General features: G+C 30.4%; 1 protein-coding gene across 1 annotated transcript; it reads right to left on the bottom strand.

Moving 5' to 3' along the window:
* Positions 1–6,890: 6,890 nt before the first annotated feature.
* Positions 6,891–20,709, bottom strand: LOC134689669 (FMRFamide receptor-like). Its single transcript, XM_063549633.1, has 2 exons — positions 20,650–20,709; positions 6,891–7,988 (listed from the first exon to the last, which is right to left on the bottom strand). The coding sequence occupies exons 1-2, from the start codon at positions 20,707–20,709 to the stop codon at positions 6,891–6,893; spliced, it is 1,158 nt and encodes a 385-aa protein (XP_063405703.1).
* Between the last annotated feature and the right edge of the window lie 1,488 nt (positions 20,710–22,197).

Here is a 22,197-nt window from a genome sequence, read left to right as displayed (position 1 = left end):
CATTTTTTTCTGTAAAACTGGTGAAATTTTAAACTAGTTAAACCTAGCAATTAAGGCTCATGATAGTTTCCCTTATATTAACAACATTGTGTGAGCAAATCAAACAGAAAAAATAGTTACCAACGTCAGCCGATACCGGGCATATAATGCAAGGATACAAAGTTCAACAAAATCTCGAAATTCTTTGATTACGAATGACAATTTATCAAAAGAAACACTTTGAAAGGTCTGTATTCCTTCTTAATCATGGAGTACTTTTGCACTGCATGTCTATTTATATTTGCCTTAGATGATATGGTTCGTTAGTATGAGTATATTTGATAACCATGTTTTCTTCTGTATCAAGAATATCATTGTATTCTTGTTTCTTATCAAGTGCCTTGAAACATCTGGTTCCAATTATAATGCAATTTGCTATCATTTATCCGGAAATTGCAGAACTTTTAAATTTCATCGTTTCATCCAGCTATGTACTTTACGCTTTTTTCGAAGCATCCCGATTTCTTAGTTATGTCATCGATTGCAACTGCCAAGTAGATTAATTTGAAGTCAAATTGTAGAGGTCGCAGCTCGTTATGCAATGCGAAAACCCAGGCTACAAAATGTTCAATTGACAATATGACCATTTCAGATGTATAAATTCAATTGACAAATGCATCGCCCTACTATCAAAATTATACTATTTCTTGCACATAAATGGAAACATGTGCAGAAATATATCCAAACGGATTATAGAAAGGCGGTAACAAGAAACACATACAATAGTTCTTGACCCACCAACAAAGTTATTTTACGTTTTAACCTTAAGAGATGTAACAAGTGAATCAGGTTCTGCTTATCCTTTTGAAAATTCAGTTCAACCCCGGTTTGTAATGACATCATTTTTTTAAGCAGTGTTATTTTTGTGTGTAGTTTCGTCATTTTCAATTTTGTTTATGGCATTGTCTGTTCTAAATGAGCATATGAATCTCAACTTTCCCTGTGTTATCTTCTCTCTTTTTAACATTGCTGTTGATTGAAAATCTAAAATCTAAAATTAATTATTTGAACTCTTTATTACTTATCAGCATAACAGTAACACTCCAGGTGTTCAATTGTGTATATACTCAAACACGAAGTTATCTGATATTTTAGTATTGAATGCTGTTAGTATACCACTGTTCGAAAGTAAAAAAAATGAGAAAAAACAAATCAGGGTTATTAACTAAAACCGAGGAAAACACATAAACTATAAGACAAAAACAACGAAGCAACAGAAACACTGAAGTGCAACAAAAACAAAAAGCAATGCAACATAGAGAACTATAAGATAACAACTGCCATTTACCTGACTCGGACGTGAACATTTTTAGAAAAAATGTTGGGTTGACCCTGGTTTTGTTGATAGCCATCACATGACAGGACTTCATTGCAAATAAATGCAAGAACATTCAGGACAGAGAAATACACAAATAATCTATACAATAGTACATTTCGACATGCTTATAGTTATCAAAGATACCAGGCTTGTTATTTAATACGCCTAACGCTTGTCGTTTACACAAGACTGGACAGTGACGCTCAGATCAAGAAAGTAAGAAAGCCAAACAAATACAAAGTTGAAGAGCATTGATGATACAAAATTCCCAAAAGTTATGCCAAATACGGCTGCGGTTAAATCACGTACACATAAAATACACAGTCTGTTTTTTTATAAGTATGATTCAACCCTTTGTTGTTTTATCAGAATATGATCAAATATTGATACGTGACAAAAGACTGGCCTTTATTGCTTATGTGTTGCATGTTATAATGTTATATGTCTGCACTGTTGCATGTTAAATTGTCATGATTTATCTTCTAACATTTGAAATAAATTTTTCTCTTTTATTTTATAAGTTATTTTTCTCTTTTCTTTCATCAAACATTTTTTAGATTTTTTTAAGCATATAATTTTAATTTCATTCAGTTAGAATAACACAATGATTATTTATAGCTTGGTAATCAATAATACAGGGTTTCTCCTGGATCGTTATTTTAATTGGCAACTTCTTGGAGGTTTTCAAAACACCTAAGTGTTTCAAAAAAACTAAACAATTAATTGATATAGAATCTACACACAATTATGTTTATTGAGCTAACAGTAGCTCACCAATGTTTAAGAGGCTGTCCAAGTAAATATCAGGCAAATCCTATGATATGGGTGGCACAACATATTTTTTTTCCCACTGAATTTTTGGTACCAATGCAATGTTTATATCATACAAAGGATATATATGTCAAAGATATTTTTAAATCAACAGTGGATGGCTCAGAAAATGATTTTAAAGTTCACTAACAATGCAAAAATTTTTTGTACAAAATGAAGAGTTATCTCCCCTTTTCAATGAATTTTCATTGCTTTCTATGTATTTTTCTTCTCTTTATTTGTTGCAGTTAATAAAAAAACAAAATTTAACTTTAAGAAAGAATGAATTTGTGATATGAAATAGATGAAAAAATTTTGAAAACAAAATATGTCATGTGCCACCTACTGCCTGGTTTTTCCATGGACACCCTCTTAAATCAAAAAAATCGATTATGAAGAAATGAATTTAGGTAGCAGACAATCTCTAAATGACAACGTACGTATGACAGGGTCAGTTGAAAATGAATGACATATTATAGTCCATGCCAATTGAGTGCTTACTCGTTTCAAAAATATAAAGTTTCTAAGATATTTTTGAAGTGATAGAAAAATTACACTCTTCGCACATAAACGACATCGAACTGTGGAAGCTTTAATTTACACGATAAAATGAAGACACACCTGAGAGATATTTCCGCAAGCCAGTAAAAGAATATCGATAAGAAGTACTAATATTTATCTATAAAATTTGCATTTTCTTTTTTGTCTGAAAAATCCCAACGGCGAATGTGTTTAATAAAGTATTTCACGAAAGGTCAACCAACACTTTATCATTGAAATCATCTCCTCTTTCCTGTCATTCATATTCCATGAACTAATACGATTTGCGGATGGTATCACTTTATAGATGGTTATTATAGAAGTGCTGGATAGGGAGAGAATATAATTGCAAGTTTGCTATAAGTCAAATGTGATATATTTTTAACATACTTCTTTCGCAGTTGAGAAGATGAGTGTTTGACATTTATACCTTGAATGTCCGCTGTGTTCTTCTCACGTAGTTGTCAATTTATAGAATTGTATGTGACTGTCATATAAGTGATATTCCATCGATTTAATTCAGATAGTAGAATTGCATAGACATACACCAACATCCGTATTATGAAAATGCCTAGTCATGAATATGACAGCTGTAATGCTATGTCGATGATGTTTTTAGTTTTTGATTTTGCCATTTAATTCGGCCGTTTTTAATTTTCCTTGGAGTTTGCTTTTTTATTTATTTTTTACTTTTTACATCACCGAATATTCATATCGGACTATGCTGTATGGGCTCTACTCATTGTTGAAAGCAATCAGGTTATCTAAACTTGCTTACATCCACATGATTTGGACTGTATTGAAATGTTGTTTCATCGCCAATCATCACCATTTTGTTTCTTAAACTATAGTTTTAAACTCTTTTTTGTTTAATATATATAGCTCAATAAAATATAACACTTCTATGTTATTGCTTGACAAAATTTAATTAGTAAGCTTCTATAAATTGACAACTACGTGAGAAGAACACAGCGGACATTCAAGGTATAAATGTCAAACCGAGGGCTGAAGGAATCAACATTGTGTTATAATCTAATCACTATAAAAGAAACAAATGTGACAACAAAGAAAACAAGAAAGTCATATAAACAAAGCACGTTAAAAAACATGAAAGACAATATTACAACCCATTACCACGGCACCACACCACAATGACAGTATGTTTAAGTAAAGAGCCACGTAAGATGGATATAACAGATAATGTTTCAATTCAATAACCACTGTGTTGAAGATGCCAATTGGCCCCATGACTTTAAGAAACGAAGCCGAAGCGTTCTAGGTGAAGGTGAACTCCAATGGGATCCTGCAATGTATAGAGAATTGATATCAATAGGGACTAACATGCAATGGGAATACATCAGGTGAGTGCTAGAAATGCCAATTACAGTCTATAGTACTATGAATTCATTATTATTCGTTGGATATCAATATTTGTGGGTTTTGTTGGTACAGGTAAACCACGAAGTTAAATGTTAAACGAATGACAAATATTATATAGGCTTGTATGCTGACCTCGACGAAACCACAAATTTAAAATTACTACATGTAGAACATATAAGTTTCCCTCTATCCACGCAAATAAATGAATTTAGTTCGTACACTAGAGGGTTTCATCATAACTTCTCAAATAAACTGTCAACCTGGAATCAATGGACATGTCATATCAGCATATTCTTCGGCAGTCAGTTTTAAATTCCTGCGTTAGACTCTTTTTATATTTTGATACATTTCTGTGTTTTTTATCATGTTTATACGCGAAGACAACTTCCTTATTAATTTACATCCCAGTCAATAAACAAGCATACGGCTTATGTATTTCATATTTCCAATAAACAAACGAGTCAATAGATGAATCAGTAGAAGATATAAATACACATATTATAGATCAAGTAAATATCAGGTTTATCATTGTGTACTACAGAGACGCGTTTTTCATCCACAAAAGACTCATCAATGACGCATTTAGATAAAGCTAAACATCAAATGTATCAATCCTAATTTGTATGAACAACACAGTAGCTTTATAAGAAACATGACAGGATCTAAAATATTTTGCTTGATTTTATTACAGCTTTACAGTATTATAGACTTATAAGGCACTTTCCACGTTTCTGGACTAGTTTGATATTTGCTTTGGTTGATGTCTATATTGTCGGCATCATTAAGACATGGTACAGTGATTTATAGTAATGAATAGTATATTATGTATATCCGTCACGTGTCAACTTTATGATCCATTGCTATGTTCGCTACATGTTCAAGAAAACGTCCTTCTTAATTTTCATCCCGGTCAATTAACTTTCATAGCCATACAATTGATTTTAAATTTTGAATAAATTTATATTACAGAAAAAGATGAATCAATAGACTATCAAACATGTTAAAGTTACCAGGTTTAATATGTTGTACTACACGTACTTATCGTTCACAAAAGACTCATCAGTGACGCGTTTAAGTAAAGCAAATAAATGTATCAGTCCAAAGGAGTAGGTCCAGTAAGACCCATTTTTGACCCCAAAATATAGCAGTTTTACAAAATTGTTAAAGTGTTAACTTTTAGTTTTTTATTGGAAAGTAGAATGCTTCTGCTACAAAAATATGGGCTGTGTTTGACAATGCAATGCACATATATCGGGATCTAGCATCATTGAGTCATGCTAAATTACTGAAATCTCCACAATTTAAGCATTTCATTTAAATTTGAGACAATTTTCGTCAAAAATGAAAGTGGCCGCATTTGTGTTCATTCTTAATATTGAAATGTAATTTGTATTTAATGACAATAAATAACATATATACCGGACCTACTCCTTTGTATGAAAAAGTCAGTATATTTATTAGAAACATGACATACAATAAATGCTAAACAATTTTATATGTCGTCGTGTGATCATTACAGTGTTATTCATCCGATTGTAATACAAATGGAGGTGGAAGGCCGTATGATTGCCTATATTGGCTGAACTTTGTTTGAAGTTCTGTGGAAAGAGGTCAAATTTGTATAATGTCTTATCTATCTTATCAGATCAACTTTTCTCATATAGATTTTGCTGCTGAAATACAAAAACTAATATTAGCTTAGCTGTACTGTTAATAAATGTTTTTAATTTTTTGATATACATATATAGACAATTCTTAGCATAAGACATAGTTGACAAGTGTTTTAAACTAATGGCACTTAAGGTGGTACCTAACACTACAGGGAGATAACTCTGTAAAGTCAGCTAAACGTTTTAATTACGTTGTGTTGTTAAAGGAATATTAAGCTTCTCGATGATCAAAAATGGTGTTTGTGAAACTGCTATAACCAGTGTAATTTTTCTGACAAAAAGATTGGTTCAAAATTTTTGAAATTTTTATATTTTTGTTTAAGGGTTTTATGAAAATTAAACGAGCCAAATTAATTTTAGTGAAAGTGTTGGGTACCACCTTAATACTTGTTCTTGTAAGTCTTTTCAATATTAAAAGAAGAAAAATTTCGAACTTCACGGAAATTTCTAAACGAAAAGTCCATTACAAATACAAAATATAGATATGAAACAAATAAAAGAAAGGATAATAACTGTCATATTCCTGACTGTTTGTAAATTATGTATGATTGATAGTAAAATAATTTGCCAGAAATGCAATAAAAATTCGACTAAAAGATAAGATTAAAAGGCCCTGATATGTTTGTAAACATAATTTTCAGATGCAGAATTGCAATGAAGGCGCTGTTTCTTTGCTTTCTCTATAAGATGTGTTTGTGAATGTGTGGATTGTTTGTTATAAATGGATACCCAATAATCTTGTTTTTAACAAACTTTATCCGAAACCACTATCAGTGAAGTATGTGTGCAGTACAAACTGGATGAGTAAATCTGTTTAAAACATGCGGTATCGAAAACATAACCAGACGATTAATTACATTCGTGGCTGTTTCTTGTATGGTTGCTATTAAAGATTGGTCATATTCTTTATTAACTCTTATACGAATTTATTTTCGTTCAAAGATTAGCAGGAACATGAGTTCAACAATTTTGTATTTGCAAAAAACCTATTTCGTTGTTTGTCAAATAACAAGATTTATTTTCCAGCAAATCATTTTTTTTTGATCAATAATTGAAGAGATTTATTGTATGAATTTTATTAATTGATGCAACTATAATGAACCTTGAACTTCATTGTCCATATTTGCAATATTTCAAGCGACCCACGACTGTGGAGTTGTTCCTGGTGAATTAGGGAGAGGGCATTTGTGAAAACTTTGATAAACTTTACTTCTATAAGTAAATAACATTTTGAGTTCTTCCCGGAAGTAAGCACCTGTTATACTATACAGGAAAAAATTAATGCAATAGTTCATGAAAAATATTGTCCTAGTAAAAATCAATAAGTTTTGATTGGTTGGAACGAACACACTATCCTCCATTCGCATCGAACTCATTTGCAGTGAATGTTTAAACCATATAATGGCATATGGCGTATTAAATGCGATGAAGCAAAACGATATAGTTATTAAGATAATGGTGAATTCCAATCGTATTATGCTTTCCTCTGTTATAATCTTCACCTGTCTGTGTCTTTTGTTCCGAATAATTAACTTCCGAATGATCATTGTATTCAGTATTGTTATTACAATGAATGGCAGAAAGGTAATACACACTACAAAAATACAGTCATAAATAAACGACAGGTTTGTGTGTTCTGGTCGTCTTGTACACGATGGAACATTATTTGGCCCTACATAAAGCACTTCGCTAAGCCATGGTCGGAATGAAGCTATCACAAAAGAAACAATAACGGCTAAGAAAACAATTCTTTTAGATGAACGTAGATTACAAACGTCTTTCCGTTTTAACGGGTGACAAACGCCGATATATCTTTCTAATGTGAAACATGCTACAAGCCAAGCCGAAAGAAAACGGAAAGAATACGACATGAACAGAATGATCTGACATACTCCATTACTTTCCAAAAATGGAGCTGTTACATGTCCGGAACCAACTGGTATTCCTTTTCTAATCCACTCAACAAGAACATAGAATATCAAAGCCATGAGATCAGCTGTCGAAAGTGCTGCGAGATATACACTTGCAGATAACTTCCTCATGTTTTTAGTAAGAAACACTAATAAGGAAATTGTATTCCCGGTTATACCTACAGCAAATATCACAGGGGTGACATATGTAAATACGTCAGACCCAATTGACCTCTGTCCGGAGCTAAGATTGGTGGGCCACTGGTCATCACATGTTAGATTTGATCCATTTCCACATGACAAATATTCAGATTGGTTCATCTGAAATATATGACACATAGTTATATATTATAACAATTTATGATTATATTGATGAAAAATATGTCTAACTAACTTTCTTTTTACAAAACCAAAAAAAGATATCGAAAAGAGAAAAAAACGAGCAAGATGTACATGATGTATAGAGAAGAGATGAACAGAAGTTAATAAATAATTAGGACCACTCATGTTTTCCTCATTTAGAACAGATAAACATATCATAGATACCAGTATTGACATTTTGTATTTGCGCCAACCGCACGATTTGTCTTCAAAAGACTCATCAGTGACGCACAAATAATAAGAAAGTAAAATAGGTCAAATAAAGTACGAAGTTGAAGATCATTGAGGACCAAAAATCCCAAAACGTTTTACCGAATACAGCTAAGGTATCAGACAATCAGAAAACATATCAAAGTAAAATAAAACTGTATTCCAAAACAGAACCGTTAATTTATGTACCTCATACAGAATACAAGATGGAGATATTTAGCCGTGTATAGGTTAACGCGATAGACGTGTCTATAAATGATTTCAATATGAAGGATTAATCGATTGATAGTAATAAACGATGCATGCATAGCATGAGGAATCTTACCTGTTCATAGAGCTACTTCACTCCGTTTTGCGTTAATTTAATTTAATTCAATTTTTTTTTCTTAGCTTGTATTTTCAAACTATACTGGAACTGCTTGAATGGAAATTTAAACACAATCCCTTTATGTATCTTGTTCATTGTTATATCAATAAGAAGTTCATAATCATCATTTTATATAATTTATTGTTAATTGAATGGAAATGGAATCACTAATTTCAAATTAATAAAAAAAAAACAACGTTATAAGTGTAAATTATCTGTGCACATGATAATTCATATTACAATAAATAAAAAAATATATGTTCAAATGTTAATTATAAACAGCTTGAGATCTTGTAGATACAAAAACTGATGTTCCGCCGATTTAATTCAGATAATAGAATTACACAGACGACTGGTATCAAGATATTTTTTTTTTATCAGAAATATCAATTTCCTTATAACGTTTTAATACTGATACGTTAATAAAAAAAATGACGTGAATGTATGCGGCTATTGGTCCCCTCACGATTTTCAATAATAGGCGTTAAACAATTAAAACGTAAAGTACGAATTTTCAGAATTATGACAGAGAATGAAGAAAAGATAAAAAGCAAATGTGATAGACCAATAACGATAAACCATTCAATTTAATTTTATTATTGCTTTCAAATCGTTAGCCTGAGTATCTGTTTGTTAACATGCCATATGACATAATCCATGTTATTTTATTGTTCAATATTTCCAAGTTGATGTTTAACAATTCTTTTAAAAGTGAACAAAAGAACTAAGCACATAAAACTGGTTGATCTTTCGTCAGATAATAATAGTAATCATAGAAGTACGGAACCAAATCTACACAGCGCGACGATGATATGAACTAATAGAAATAACAAAAAGCACATGGGTTCTTGATGATAATATTCAATAATAAAATGTTATAATAGTTCCATCATTTAAATCTATTATTTAGTTTTACAGCTCTAGATTTCTCATGCTGTGGTCGATAATAAAACCACAAGCATTGGTATTAGAATTATAGTTTATGTCTAAATTGCTAACCTAGCGTAAACGCAGCAAAGAAAGGCATTTGTTATTTTAAAGGTAGATTCATCAATATAAAAGGGCATTTTACTTTAAATACAATGTGCAGTGAAATTCTATGTAAAGTGACCTTTTGTAGATTCAGAAAAAAACATAGGAGTCATGTCGTTTTGATTCGAAAATAAACGTGCATATTATGTAATACTAGGGAGATGTTGGTTAACATAAAATTAACAACGGATACGAACTCTGTTCTACAATTAAGTGTAGAAATGACATACAATGTTCTTGTTTTGATAATGATTACAACATATATGGTATCCCAAAATATTCTATTTTCCATCTGGGTATTATTGAAAGCATTATACATATCTAAAATTACCATGATATTGGTAATGATATAACCATAATCAAAACAAAAACCCGACCTGATTCAAGTCATCGTAAATGTCAGTAACTGTATTATCATTTCCTTTGATTAAAAAAAACAAAATATTTTTTTTTTTTTTTGTTTTTTTTTTTTCATAAGTATTCTTTTTTTCAATACTATTCTTAACTGTTTATCAAAATTGTATGTTGTGATCACATAAAAAGAAACATTGCCAAATTAATCTATCTGATCGATCCGCACACTGATTGATTAGAAAATGTAATTGTTATACAAATCGCATGTGTTCTAAATTAAAAACTGAAGTAATTATTAATTTCAACTCATATGTTGCAATAAGACTGGCTATGTTATGTAACTGTATTACCTAATTAAGTAGAGATCAGTGTCAAAATGTGCATTTGATTCGAAGTTAAGTCTCAATAATGGATTAAAGTAGTAGCGAATGCCAGTTTTATTATATTAAATGAATGAATACAACCATAAACTGCCACTTATTTCAAAAACATGCGCACTGGACTCAAATCAAGAAACGTAATAATTATCAAACCGACAAAAATCTGTTGATATTCTTTTTTATATCTCTCTTACAAATTTTAAGAAGAAAATAATTAGGGTTTAAAAAAACATTGAAATTGTCAAGCCGACGTCATACCATTGCGCTTATCTTAAATTAAACTATACGGAAAGGCTGATTTCATAATAAAGATGATGTACGACCACGTATGCATATACGTCCTTAACTGTTTAAATACACAATTATCGTAGTCGTGGTGCAAAATCAACAACCACGATATAAAAGTTTTATGTCTTGCGTAGGCACTAACTCATCCAATATTTGCTGCAACGTTTACATCGATAATCGCTCTTAAATATACTACATAATATTCAGAAATCAAAGTAAACTGAACATGTTTCTTAGATAAAACAATTAAACATAAGTACACTCAAACCGTAGGAAGATTGCGGGCATATACTGAAAAGCATGCTCCAAGTAAGTAACCTATTGATATCGTACATAACACTGAAAGTGTTTTTTATACAGATGATGATTTTCATAATCCAGTGTTTCAGCAAAGATGTTCCATGATGTTCATAAGATGTTTGTTTTATACTTTCATGATGATCTTTTTTTTGTAAAATATCACTGATCGTGTATCATACGGTTAATTTTCCATCTAATTAACCACACTGCGCACTGAATTTAACGAGTACATCCTTAATGACATATACAACAATGAAATAAGCGATACAGGGCTTTGTAGGTTGTATAAACAATGATTTCGAAAACACTCTTCCAAGAGTATAATTGCCCAATTGGTCTAATTTTTACAGAGTTTTATTTTCGTATCTAAACTTTTGATAAAAGGCAAAAAAGATTTGTTTTTGTTATTCATGTTATTTGGACAAAAAATCTCCAAAAAAGGAACATATAATTAAATGAATTTTTGATTTAAAACTTAAACATGGTCGGCTAAAAATGTTTAATGCCTTTGATGATATTTGAAAACTTAATTCTTATCTTCGAAATTAGGTGACGTAATTTGTCACTTTTTTTGCAAAAAAAGAATATGTGTTTGATAACTCGGTGTTTTCTAGCTTTTCTTTTTTCAGATTCGTAAACAAGATAAACAAGTACTACAATTTGAAGGAAAAAAAACAGATATATTTAAATATCTGGTATTTTACAATTGACACTTAAATAACATAACATGAACTTCATGAACATTATTTCTGTCTTTACTATACCTAACGGAACTATGATAAATACTTCAAAATTGCAATATAACACAAAGAACACGAACATCGTGTTTTAATGTTTTGCTTTCAGCGCAAGAACTGAACAGTTGTTGTTATATTAGTATATAAATATAACAGTTTAATTGAACACATATATATCAATGAGAAATATAACTGCAAAAAACTGACAATAATCGTTTGCAGATTCGCGTATATCACATTGATATCACGATATATCAAAATGCATTCATCAAATATTCTGACTAGTATATATATTTGTTTAGGGGCCAGCTGAAGGACGCCTCCGGATGCGGGAATTTCTCGCTGCATTGAAGACCTGATGGTGACCTTCTGCTGCTGTCTGCTCTATGGTCGGATTGTTGTCTCTTTGACACATTCCCCATTTCCATTCTCAATTTTATTGAATTCTCAATTTTAAATGCCAAACTCGATGTGTCAAATTTAAAAAAAGGAATACACAAATGAATGTAATTAAAATAATCATATTTTGTGTGTTTTTATAATACTGGTAATGTCTTCTTCAATTTGATAATATAATTTTGCTCACAGAATGAAATCAATTTATTTCGTAATTTCTATAAATTATACAATAACAATTCTTTTGAAAAGTATACTGTCACATGTGTTCTAGTGAAAAACCCATTAGACATTTTGATTCTTTTGAAAACACATAATTATACATTTTAATGCATTTAGTTTGTAACAATAATTTTCATTGGACGTTGACAAATATTTTGAGGAGTTAGATTCCACGTTCTACCGTTCCGTAAATGAGAAAGCCACCATTTTGAATTTGAATGTTTTTTGGGTATGTTATTTCTCAAAAAATTCAACAAGATAATCACATTTTAAGCTTCAAAATCTTATGTTTGTCCATATTTAAACCATTCTGAAGTGTACGAGAAGTAAAAACACGTTAAGTATTCATGTTCAACATCCAGAGTATACATATGACGTCACAGTGTTTAGATGCTAAAGACGATGCAACAGTGTCGCGGACTTTTTCATTTATGCCATTTTTTACCAAACTATTTATTAAATGACATTTGTTTTGATATGTGGCATTAGAATAGAGATAACTATATTTAGCTTGGCCTTCGTAAAACTTGATTTTACGATCGCAAATATCCCTTTACCTATCTCCGCTCCGCATTGCTAGGTAAACTCAATTTCCGACAGTAAAATCTACGTTTTACGAAGGCCAAGCTTAGAATACAATACAGTTATCTCCTAACTTGTTCTTGTAACAAACTATCACATATAAGATAGTAAATATTATCTAAACAACTCCTTACCTTTATATCTTGTATGAAGTCGTTTAGAAAATCACGAATATAAGTTTCTCCGACATCCATCTTTTGTTTCGAATTATTTTTCAAGAGTTACGAATAGTTGTAACACAACTTGACTTATTTACTGGTATTAGTAAAAAAGACGAATATATCATTTTCTAATATATTGCTTAGTTCCATAATAGGACTGTTGATATAAAATATTCCATATATTTACACATTTATGTCCATCGAAGGATATAGCGCAGATATTTCAAAGTTCAATTAGTTTTCTTAATTTTTTTTTTTATCACAAATTAGAAACTTATTTACCATGGAATACAATTTCAGAAAACAACATTAGATAAATGTTATAAATTATTCAAAATGTAAATCCAAAGGCTCTGTAACTTTGATAGAAAACTATGATTTCAATTAGTTAATGGCCAATACTGTTAAAACATATGTAGTACTCAGATCAATGATCGACAAGACGCTTCACATCTCTTATAAAGAAAAAAGCTAATCAATATGACTATATATCATCTGCCTCCGCATAAATCCACCTCTGTTTAATTGAATGATGCATACAAATTATTTACTTCAAAGTTTCATTGGGTAAAACTTACAATGTCTTTGTATATCAAAAGGTTCCAGATTACATGTATTAAATATGTGATAATAATCTATAATTATTTTTGTTCTTTACAAATAGCAAATACGTTGCCTGATATTTTTTTTTAAATTGCTCAATCATTTTTTTGAGGGAAAACATAAATTTCTAAAACACGTGAAAGGCTTGATATTTCATTGGCCGATTCTTAATATTTAAATATGGTTTTGCACATTTGATATGCTGTTTTTTCTAATAAGAGTTTATTAAAAAAATCTTATAATTAACACGTGTTGCTTACATATATTTCATAATTGGCTTTTCGTTTGATCTTAGTATGTTCAAATCGTGGTGAATTTTTACATAAAAAGGTGTTTCTAGGAGAGTGATATATAGAAATGTCAATAAAGCATTGCTTAACAATATATTTGTTGGCTCTTGAAGTTATGATTAAAGTAGAACTGCACCTGGAATAGTTTTAACATTATCATATGAATAAAACAGACTGAATTAGATGTCCTAAATAAATAATACACGACCGAACATAACTTCAACAGGTAAAACCTTAATATACACATGTCTTGTATTTGTGATTAAACTATGAACAAGCATTATCACAAATTATTCAAAGGCCTTCCTTTACTTTAACCTCCTGCTTAATTATTTCAACTAACGCTCTTTCATGGTTATTTCTGTGTTGACTAATATTCGGTCTACTGTGTGGTGTTTTCGGACTATTTCGTTTCATTTTATATTGTCTTTTTAATTAAGATAAAACTGATAAATACTGGTTGCTTGACCGTTTGTATGTTTTTAACAATAGTTTTGTCTGCATTTTGTCAAAAATTCACCGATTCAAATCAATATTTTTTTTTAAATGTCATGAAACATGAAAAAAACATGAAACATGAAAACTTAATTAAACGCCTATTTCTACATATACAATATGTACTCAATGGCGTTGTACATAAATGACAGATAAAATACAAAAATACTAAACAAAAATGTCATCATTCTATATAATGTATATCATATATATAAGTATATAGGGCATGCATAAAAGGTCACATGATCCAGTGCAGATTGTTTCAAAAGACTATAAGAACTGTATTTGTATGTCCCTCCCCATGACCATCTTGATCACTGAAAAAAATAGCAGTGAGCGGAAACAAGCACACAGTAAAACACAATTTTATTATTAAAGACGCGTGCAGATAAATGTATCTCATCCAGAAATAATATTTAGCATGCTATTAACGAATTCTGTATTTTATGCTCGATAAGTTTTTGTGCATGATTTGTGTTAACAACAACTATTTCCGGAATTAGCATTGTTCTGTACTCTAGTCATCTCTTTGGGTTTGTTTTGCAACTGTCAAAGTTTGTCTATTTCAATTACAAATATTTGATAAATACTCAGATCTCAGATAGAACATATCTTTTTAAGGTATTAAAAGACCTAAATATGCATAAGGATATATATCTTGACAATTCATTCTGGTCGCGTTAAATAATTTTGCAGATGATGCCTTAACCAAGTCAGAAATATGACACTTGCCATTCATTCGTTTGATTTGTTTGAAGATTTGATTTTGTTAATTGATTAAGAACTTTTCTTTTTCAAAATTTGTTTTCGGAGTTCAGTATTTTTGTGATTTTACTTGTTATCGTTTCCCTATAGATGTTGTTTGTTGTTCAATACTGCAGTGATCTACAGAAGTAACCTGTACCTGTTTTTAGTCTCTTATAGCTATTTGATAATAGACAATTATACGACTTTTTGATTTACACCATGACACGTCTTCCCTAGCTTCAATCAGCTTTCCTGCTATACTTTTGAGATTTTCTTTTTGGCTTGCATTTACAAACTTTTTTTTCTTATTATAACTATAAGCGTTATTTTATTCAATGTTTTATCAAAACAGTGTTCATTTGTTATAACAATTCTGAGAAATATATGCTTGATCAGAATTTGAACCCTTAACAGTACGAGAATTATAATTGAACGATCTCAAAAGTCTAAATAATCTTTCCGCATGATAATACAAGTTAATAGAAATATTAAATTGCTCAAATGTCACAAAAAATTGATTAATCATAATCAGCTTATAGACAGGGAATTGATATTCAATAATACCATTTATATTGGAATTGCATAGACTGGTTTTATGAATCTGAGATATGACAATAATTGCTACTGCACGTTGTAGTATCATGTGACATATTGTCTAATTAATGAGAAAAAAGACAAATCTTCTAAAGTATTGTCTCAATTAGGAAATATCCAGTTATTAATTCAAAGTGCAATACATAATGCACAATATCTATAGTCTTTAAAATTCTAAAGCACACGTTTTATATAAAAAATGCAAAGATGTAGTGTAAAAACTATTCATAGTCGAAATGACGTATCAAAAAAATTTTGGGAATTTTATTCACATGAATAATAAATTCATCATAATCAATCTGATGCTATTTTTGTTCAAATGTCAAATAAAAAACGACAAATTCTGATTCAAAATGGTTAACATTTTCAAAGGTAACATAACTGACAAAACATGTATTCATAATCAACTATTTAAAAATCTAAACGAATGGTACGATGCTATGTTACAACAAAATATTACAAATGCATGTCATCATGTCAATTGTTTCGCACTCTTACACCATGCTAACAAAATCATGCTGATTTATATGCGTTTGGAAACAATGTCTCGCATATATCATCATACACCTGCGTAGTCTTTGCTGTTTATAGAAAAGAAGATGTGTTTTGTTAATAATGGCCTGACAAGAGTATATAATATCTCTGCCCACGAGTATTCTCACAGGTCATGTTTTATGGTACGAAAATAAGTGAGAACAAATCGTAAATCTATGAAATGCATCTTTTTATTATGTCATTAAATACGTAGTGATGTTATAGGCCTAATTCATTTTACTAATCCATACAAATAATTACAAAGAATGGCTGTGAGCTGTACTTATATATTTCATCGTGATAGGTGCTGGTCAATCGATTTTACTTATTCATTACCTGCAAAAATTACATCAAATGTCAACAAGAGATACATACAAGGCGAATTAAAAGTTGTATAAATTTGATTTCTTTCAACTTAACAGCTATCACAATAGGTTGAGCCATGACACTTTATTTCTATCAAATATAACCCGTGCAATCAAAATGAGAAAACATTGTGTAAAGAAGAAGCTAAAACAAACTCTGTATTGGATCCTATTCGAAAACAAGCTTACATTTGAATGGAAAAACCTGCATAATCGATCAATGGACGAACAATAGTCTTTTTATGAAACAGAAAACTCATAGAAAGACGAAGAAACATGAACTACACGAAAAACATTAGGGATGTGAGCTACTCTTTGAACGGAAGGAGGTCCAGCTTTAGATGTTGCATTTGTTTTGTTACACTTATGAATTGCTATTAGCAGGCCAACATATATCTAGTGTAGTATTTTGTCTTATTTGCAACTATCATACTATTGTTTAAGAATTTTTTTAATATTTTATCTCACACACAACTTTAGGCACTCAAAGATCTTTTAGTACTTTAGGAAATTATTATATTGTTTTTCGAAACGTTATTTTTTTGTAACCAGTTACTGGCCATATTCATGATAGTTCATGTGTTCACAAAATGTATAGTATACTTATACCACTGTCCCAGGTTAGTGGGAGGGTTGAAATCCCGCTAACATGTTTAACCCCGCCACATTATTTATGTTTGTGCCTGTCCCAAGTCAGGAGCCTGTAATTCAGTGGTTGTCGTTTGTTTAAGTGTTACATATTAGTTCTTCGTTCATTTTTTTACATAAATAAGGCCGTTAGTTTTCTCGCTTGAATTGTTTTACATTGTCTTATCGGGGCCTTTTATAGCTACTATATGCGGTAAGGGCTTTGCTCATTGTTGAAGGCCGTACGGTGACCTATAATTGCTAATGTGTGTGTCATTTTGGTATTTTGTGGATAGTTGTCTCATTGGGAATCATACCACATCTTCTTTTTTATATTTGAAGTCATGTTTGTTCTTTGTCAAAGAAGTATTTAAATAAGGACACCATACGTCATGAGTCATCATGAGCACCCAAAAGTTTAAAAGTGAAACGTATATTTGAATTCGAAATACGAAGGTCTTTTTGAGAAAAAAATAAAGCTGCTTTTGGCTGATTTTATGTTATTACTTTAATTGGCATACATCAAAAACCTACAAACTCGTATATAGTTAGACGTTCAATGTGCATTTTGTAAATGCACCGTATGGGTTCAATAGGTACGAAACTTGCATATGTCCTCCCTGTAACATAGTGTATCCCTTGTAATTTCCTTAATATTTGAATATGACGTAGAAAATAAAATTAAATGTTTAGTCTAACATCTTTTGTACTCAACGACATATAATCCTACTGTTTTGTTGAATTTGAGAACGCAGTTACACATTTATTATTAATTATATATGTACGAACAAGATAAACAATTATTGATAGGGTTCAAACGTTCCATTACAAAAGTTATTATTTGCTGTTAAATTGATTATTCATCCTGTGCTACTTTAATAGAAGTATGTAGATATATAATAAGAAAATTATAGTTAGTATTTTCCGATTCAATTATAGGAATTGAAATATAGGAGATGCTATATATATACTGCAATGTGACAGCAATCCGACACCAATCAATTTAGCACAAAAACATAAAACATCATTTCTCTATAGGAGTTTGTATTTAACAATATATATTACAATAGCCTAGTATTTAGATAATAATTATAATAATTATAACTAGTATATTTTAGTGCCAAGCAGTCAGCTGAAGCACACTTCAGAGTACGGGACTTTTGCGCTGTGTTTTAGAGCCATTGGTGGCCTCCGGTTGTTAAATCGTCTTTGGTCCAGTGGTTGTCAATTTGAAACATTCCCAATTTGATTTTCAATTAGATAATTTTTATCAAATCTGATGTATAATTAACAGGGTTGCAAAATACCTTTTGTTTTGTAAATGGCGAGCTTGAGATGATTGTGTCGCTGACCAATTCTCAATATATGCCACTTTATGGAAAAATGTTAACTGTTTGAATCTGAATGTTGACTTCATGTATATTCAATGCGGAAAGCAGTTTTGAAATATACACACGATTGATAACATAAATATAAAGGCTTTTACAATAGTTTATCCGTTTATGCATAACCTTTGATAATTTCCATAGAAAACCATTTGTTAACTGTAAGACTGCAATTGATACCAATAGAGATTGTTTTTTTATAAGTTAAGTTCTCATTAAGTGTTTTTTTTGGGGAAAATATAGCAGGTGTGCCTTGATTTTAGTCTTTCTTCTTATCGATTTAAAATCATCAAATGATTCTTGAAATTAATCTAAATGTACTGTACTTGAGGTATAAAATACGTTATACGATCAATTGCATCAAAGCTCTTTTCACTGTTTCATCTGGTCACGGATTAACCTTTGTAAACTGTCAGATTTATGAATAGTCTCAAAACAAATGTAATCAGCAAGCTACAATTTGTTATTCATTTAGTAGATTGCATTCTGCTTTCCAACATTAACAGTGAACACGTTCGCTGAGATTCATCATTAATTGAATATTAATGAATGTAATATGAACTTAATTAAAAGGTTAAAATGTCTCAGCTACGCATTTTTTGTATTTCTCTATTTAATATCTTTAAAAGAGTCTACCTCGATAATAAGAAACTGACCGATTAGTATTTTTTGTAATAGTAACACATATCAATCAATTTGAAAAGGTCTTCTATATCAACCATCTATTATTAGCTTACACGATTGTCATCACATACAATTGATGCCACTACTATAATAGAAAACAAATAAGGTACCGGTACGTATAAATCTTGTATTAATAACGGATATTATATACGTGGCATGTTTAAGTCATGACTAAAAAAACCTGTTTGTATTGCACATTTGTGAGTTCCAATATTCCACGTGTCTCACATGGGTTAAATTAAAGAAATCGTGTTATGTGTCATGTTCGGCAAAGTTAACATTCACACTGAACATATGTTTAATAATGAGATATAGTGATATTTGAGTTACACTTTATTATTCTCAACAGTAGTATTTACTGTTTGAGTCGTCTGTTGTACATTGGTTTTATCAAAAAGTGTGTCTGTTAAATGAGTCTCGACTGATAATTCCTAATCCATTGATAACTATTTGTATTATAAAACAAACCCACATCAACTTGAAAGTAAATTAGAAGTTGTGTTCTTGTATAATTTTAATTACTCTGTTGTCTTTTCTTTTTTTTTCTTTTTCTTTTCTTTTATGCCATATTATAATGAAAGTTAATGAGTGTTTTTATAGTGGGCTTGTACTATGTTGAGAGTCGGTTGTTAGTGTCGAGGTGTTAGTGTCGAGGATGCACACAATGGCACGAAGCAACGCTTCAATTTGAAAACACTGTTTCTTGTATGAATCAAACCGTCAATGGATAATATTCACCATAGCCGAATAATTTTTAAGGGTGTAATTCAATATCTATCATTTCATCAAATGCAATATTAAAGAGACCCTTTAAACGTGATGTAATGAAGTAAGATGGAAATATAAATATATGTTGTCCTTTTCAAAACAGTTAATGGCATACAAACTACAATATTTCATTCTGGATGTCAAAACTCGGAACAAGATAAAATTAAACACATCAAAGAATATGTCGTACAGGTATTAACTTTTAACTAGTTAAATGAATATAATATGATTCTTTAACACATTCAATTTCTTTATTTCCTTTTCCATAGAAATTACTTTGAGTTGATAATTATTGTAATCTCTTTTTGTTCATGAAATGCTATTTTTTATAATTGCCTTATTTTATTCTTTATCATGGCACTGTATTATACATGCGAAAATTTAGCTATACATAAAACTAATATCTACTTATTTCAATACCTGTATCAAACGTTTATTTATATTGATAAACATAAAACATCCATTAAGACATTATCTTACCTTAATTTCATTAAAGAAGTCATTAATAAAATCCTGAATATAACTAGTTCCTTTCGTCATCGTGTACTTTACATGGCAACTCGTAAAGTTTTACTTATATTAGAGATACTGCTCGACTATATCTATATTAAAGTGCTGAGTTGTCATATAAGAAACCGGTCAACGGAAGACGCAAAGTTCGAGATTTTCGCAACAATAAAAACACGTGGCTGTACGGTAATGTCTTTAATTAACTGATTCAAATTATATTGTATCGTCTTTCTGTTGCAGAACAATGTTGAAAAGGTCTAATGGATGTACGTTTTTCCCCTCAATTAGTTGATGCAAATTATACTTAAACATCTGTCTGACGCATATTAACGGTTGAATAGAACACTATATGTTTTATTAACAATAGAAACCAATATAAATATATATAATCTGCCTCTTCATCAGTTTCATACAGAGAACTTAATAAAAATAATAATTTCCGCATTTGTACAAGGTAAAGTGCTGTCCTCTTTAATACCAAACAATAGGCAAATTGGTATTTTAGTGTTAATTTTTGTGTTAACATATATATTGCGTTTTCTATATTGTAAGGTGGACACACATGAACAAAACCAATGTTGAAAAGTCTGTATACGTTTATTTCTGTATAAATATTGAATTATAAATCAGACCATGTTTTTATATGATATCACGTAATCGGCAAAAAGTATGGCATTCGGTTAATCGTTGACGTGCCAACTCACTCAGACATACAACATGTACTATGCATTATGATAACAACTATGAGAACAAAATAAGTCACACTAAATATATATCGATTGTTTCGTTTTCTGATTTGAATTTAAATAAGCTGTTTTGAATATTTATATGCCTATTTTTGGTATGATTTTCGTGATTGACACTAGTTTAGTACGATTATTGTAGGTATCAATGTACTGGTAGAAAGTCATTGACAGCCTGCTGGAAACTAAGTATCTTAGTAAATGAAGAAAGAACCCAAACGGACCTGGCTTGTATGGGATATGAACCAAACATGTCAGGGTTGAATACTCGTGATTACAGAAACTTATTAATTTGTACTATTTAGATCTTCCTATAAGAAAGTTCCCTGTTGATTTGCTCCCTATTTTTGTTTGGTCATTATTGCCAAATAAATCTGTGTTTGTCATAATAAGGTTTTTCAAATCTAATGACTTGTTTGGTGTCAAGTGCAGTTGTATCTGTTACATACGTTTATTCTAATATTTATGTCTTTTAAAATAAATCAAAAATGATATCTAGTCCGATTCCACACAAATGTCATCTCTAAAAAGACTTAAGGATGTTCTTAGGTGAGTTTTTGGATTTCGTGTAAAATTTTCGGTTTTCTTGGCTTTTTCCGATACAAACAAAGGTACAATATTTTGCCCCATAACACCCATTCATTTTTTTTCATATAAGACATAATAGCTCATTAAAGGTCATTTACCAACATTTTAGAAGATTCTTAATTTCTTTCTTTTGTTTTGGGACCCAAATGATACCAATCAAAAACTAAGGTAAAATCCAAGTCATATT

Source organism: Mytilus trossulus, chromosome 11 (assembly GCF_036588685.1).
Source record: "Mytilus trossulus isolate FHL-02 chromosome 11, PNRI_Mtr1.1.1.hap1, whole genome shotgun sequence".
Taxonomy (NCBI): Eukaryota; Metazoa; Mollusca; class Bivalvia; order Mytilida; family Mytilidae; genus Mytilus; species Mytilus trossulus.
This window is presented reverse-complemented; position numbering and strand designations above follow the sequence as displayed.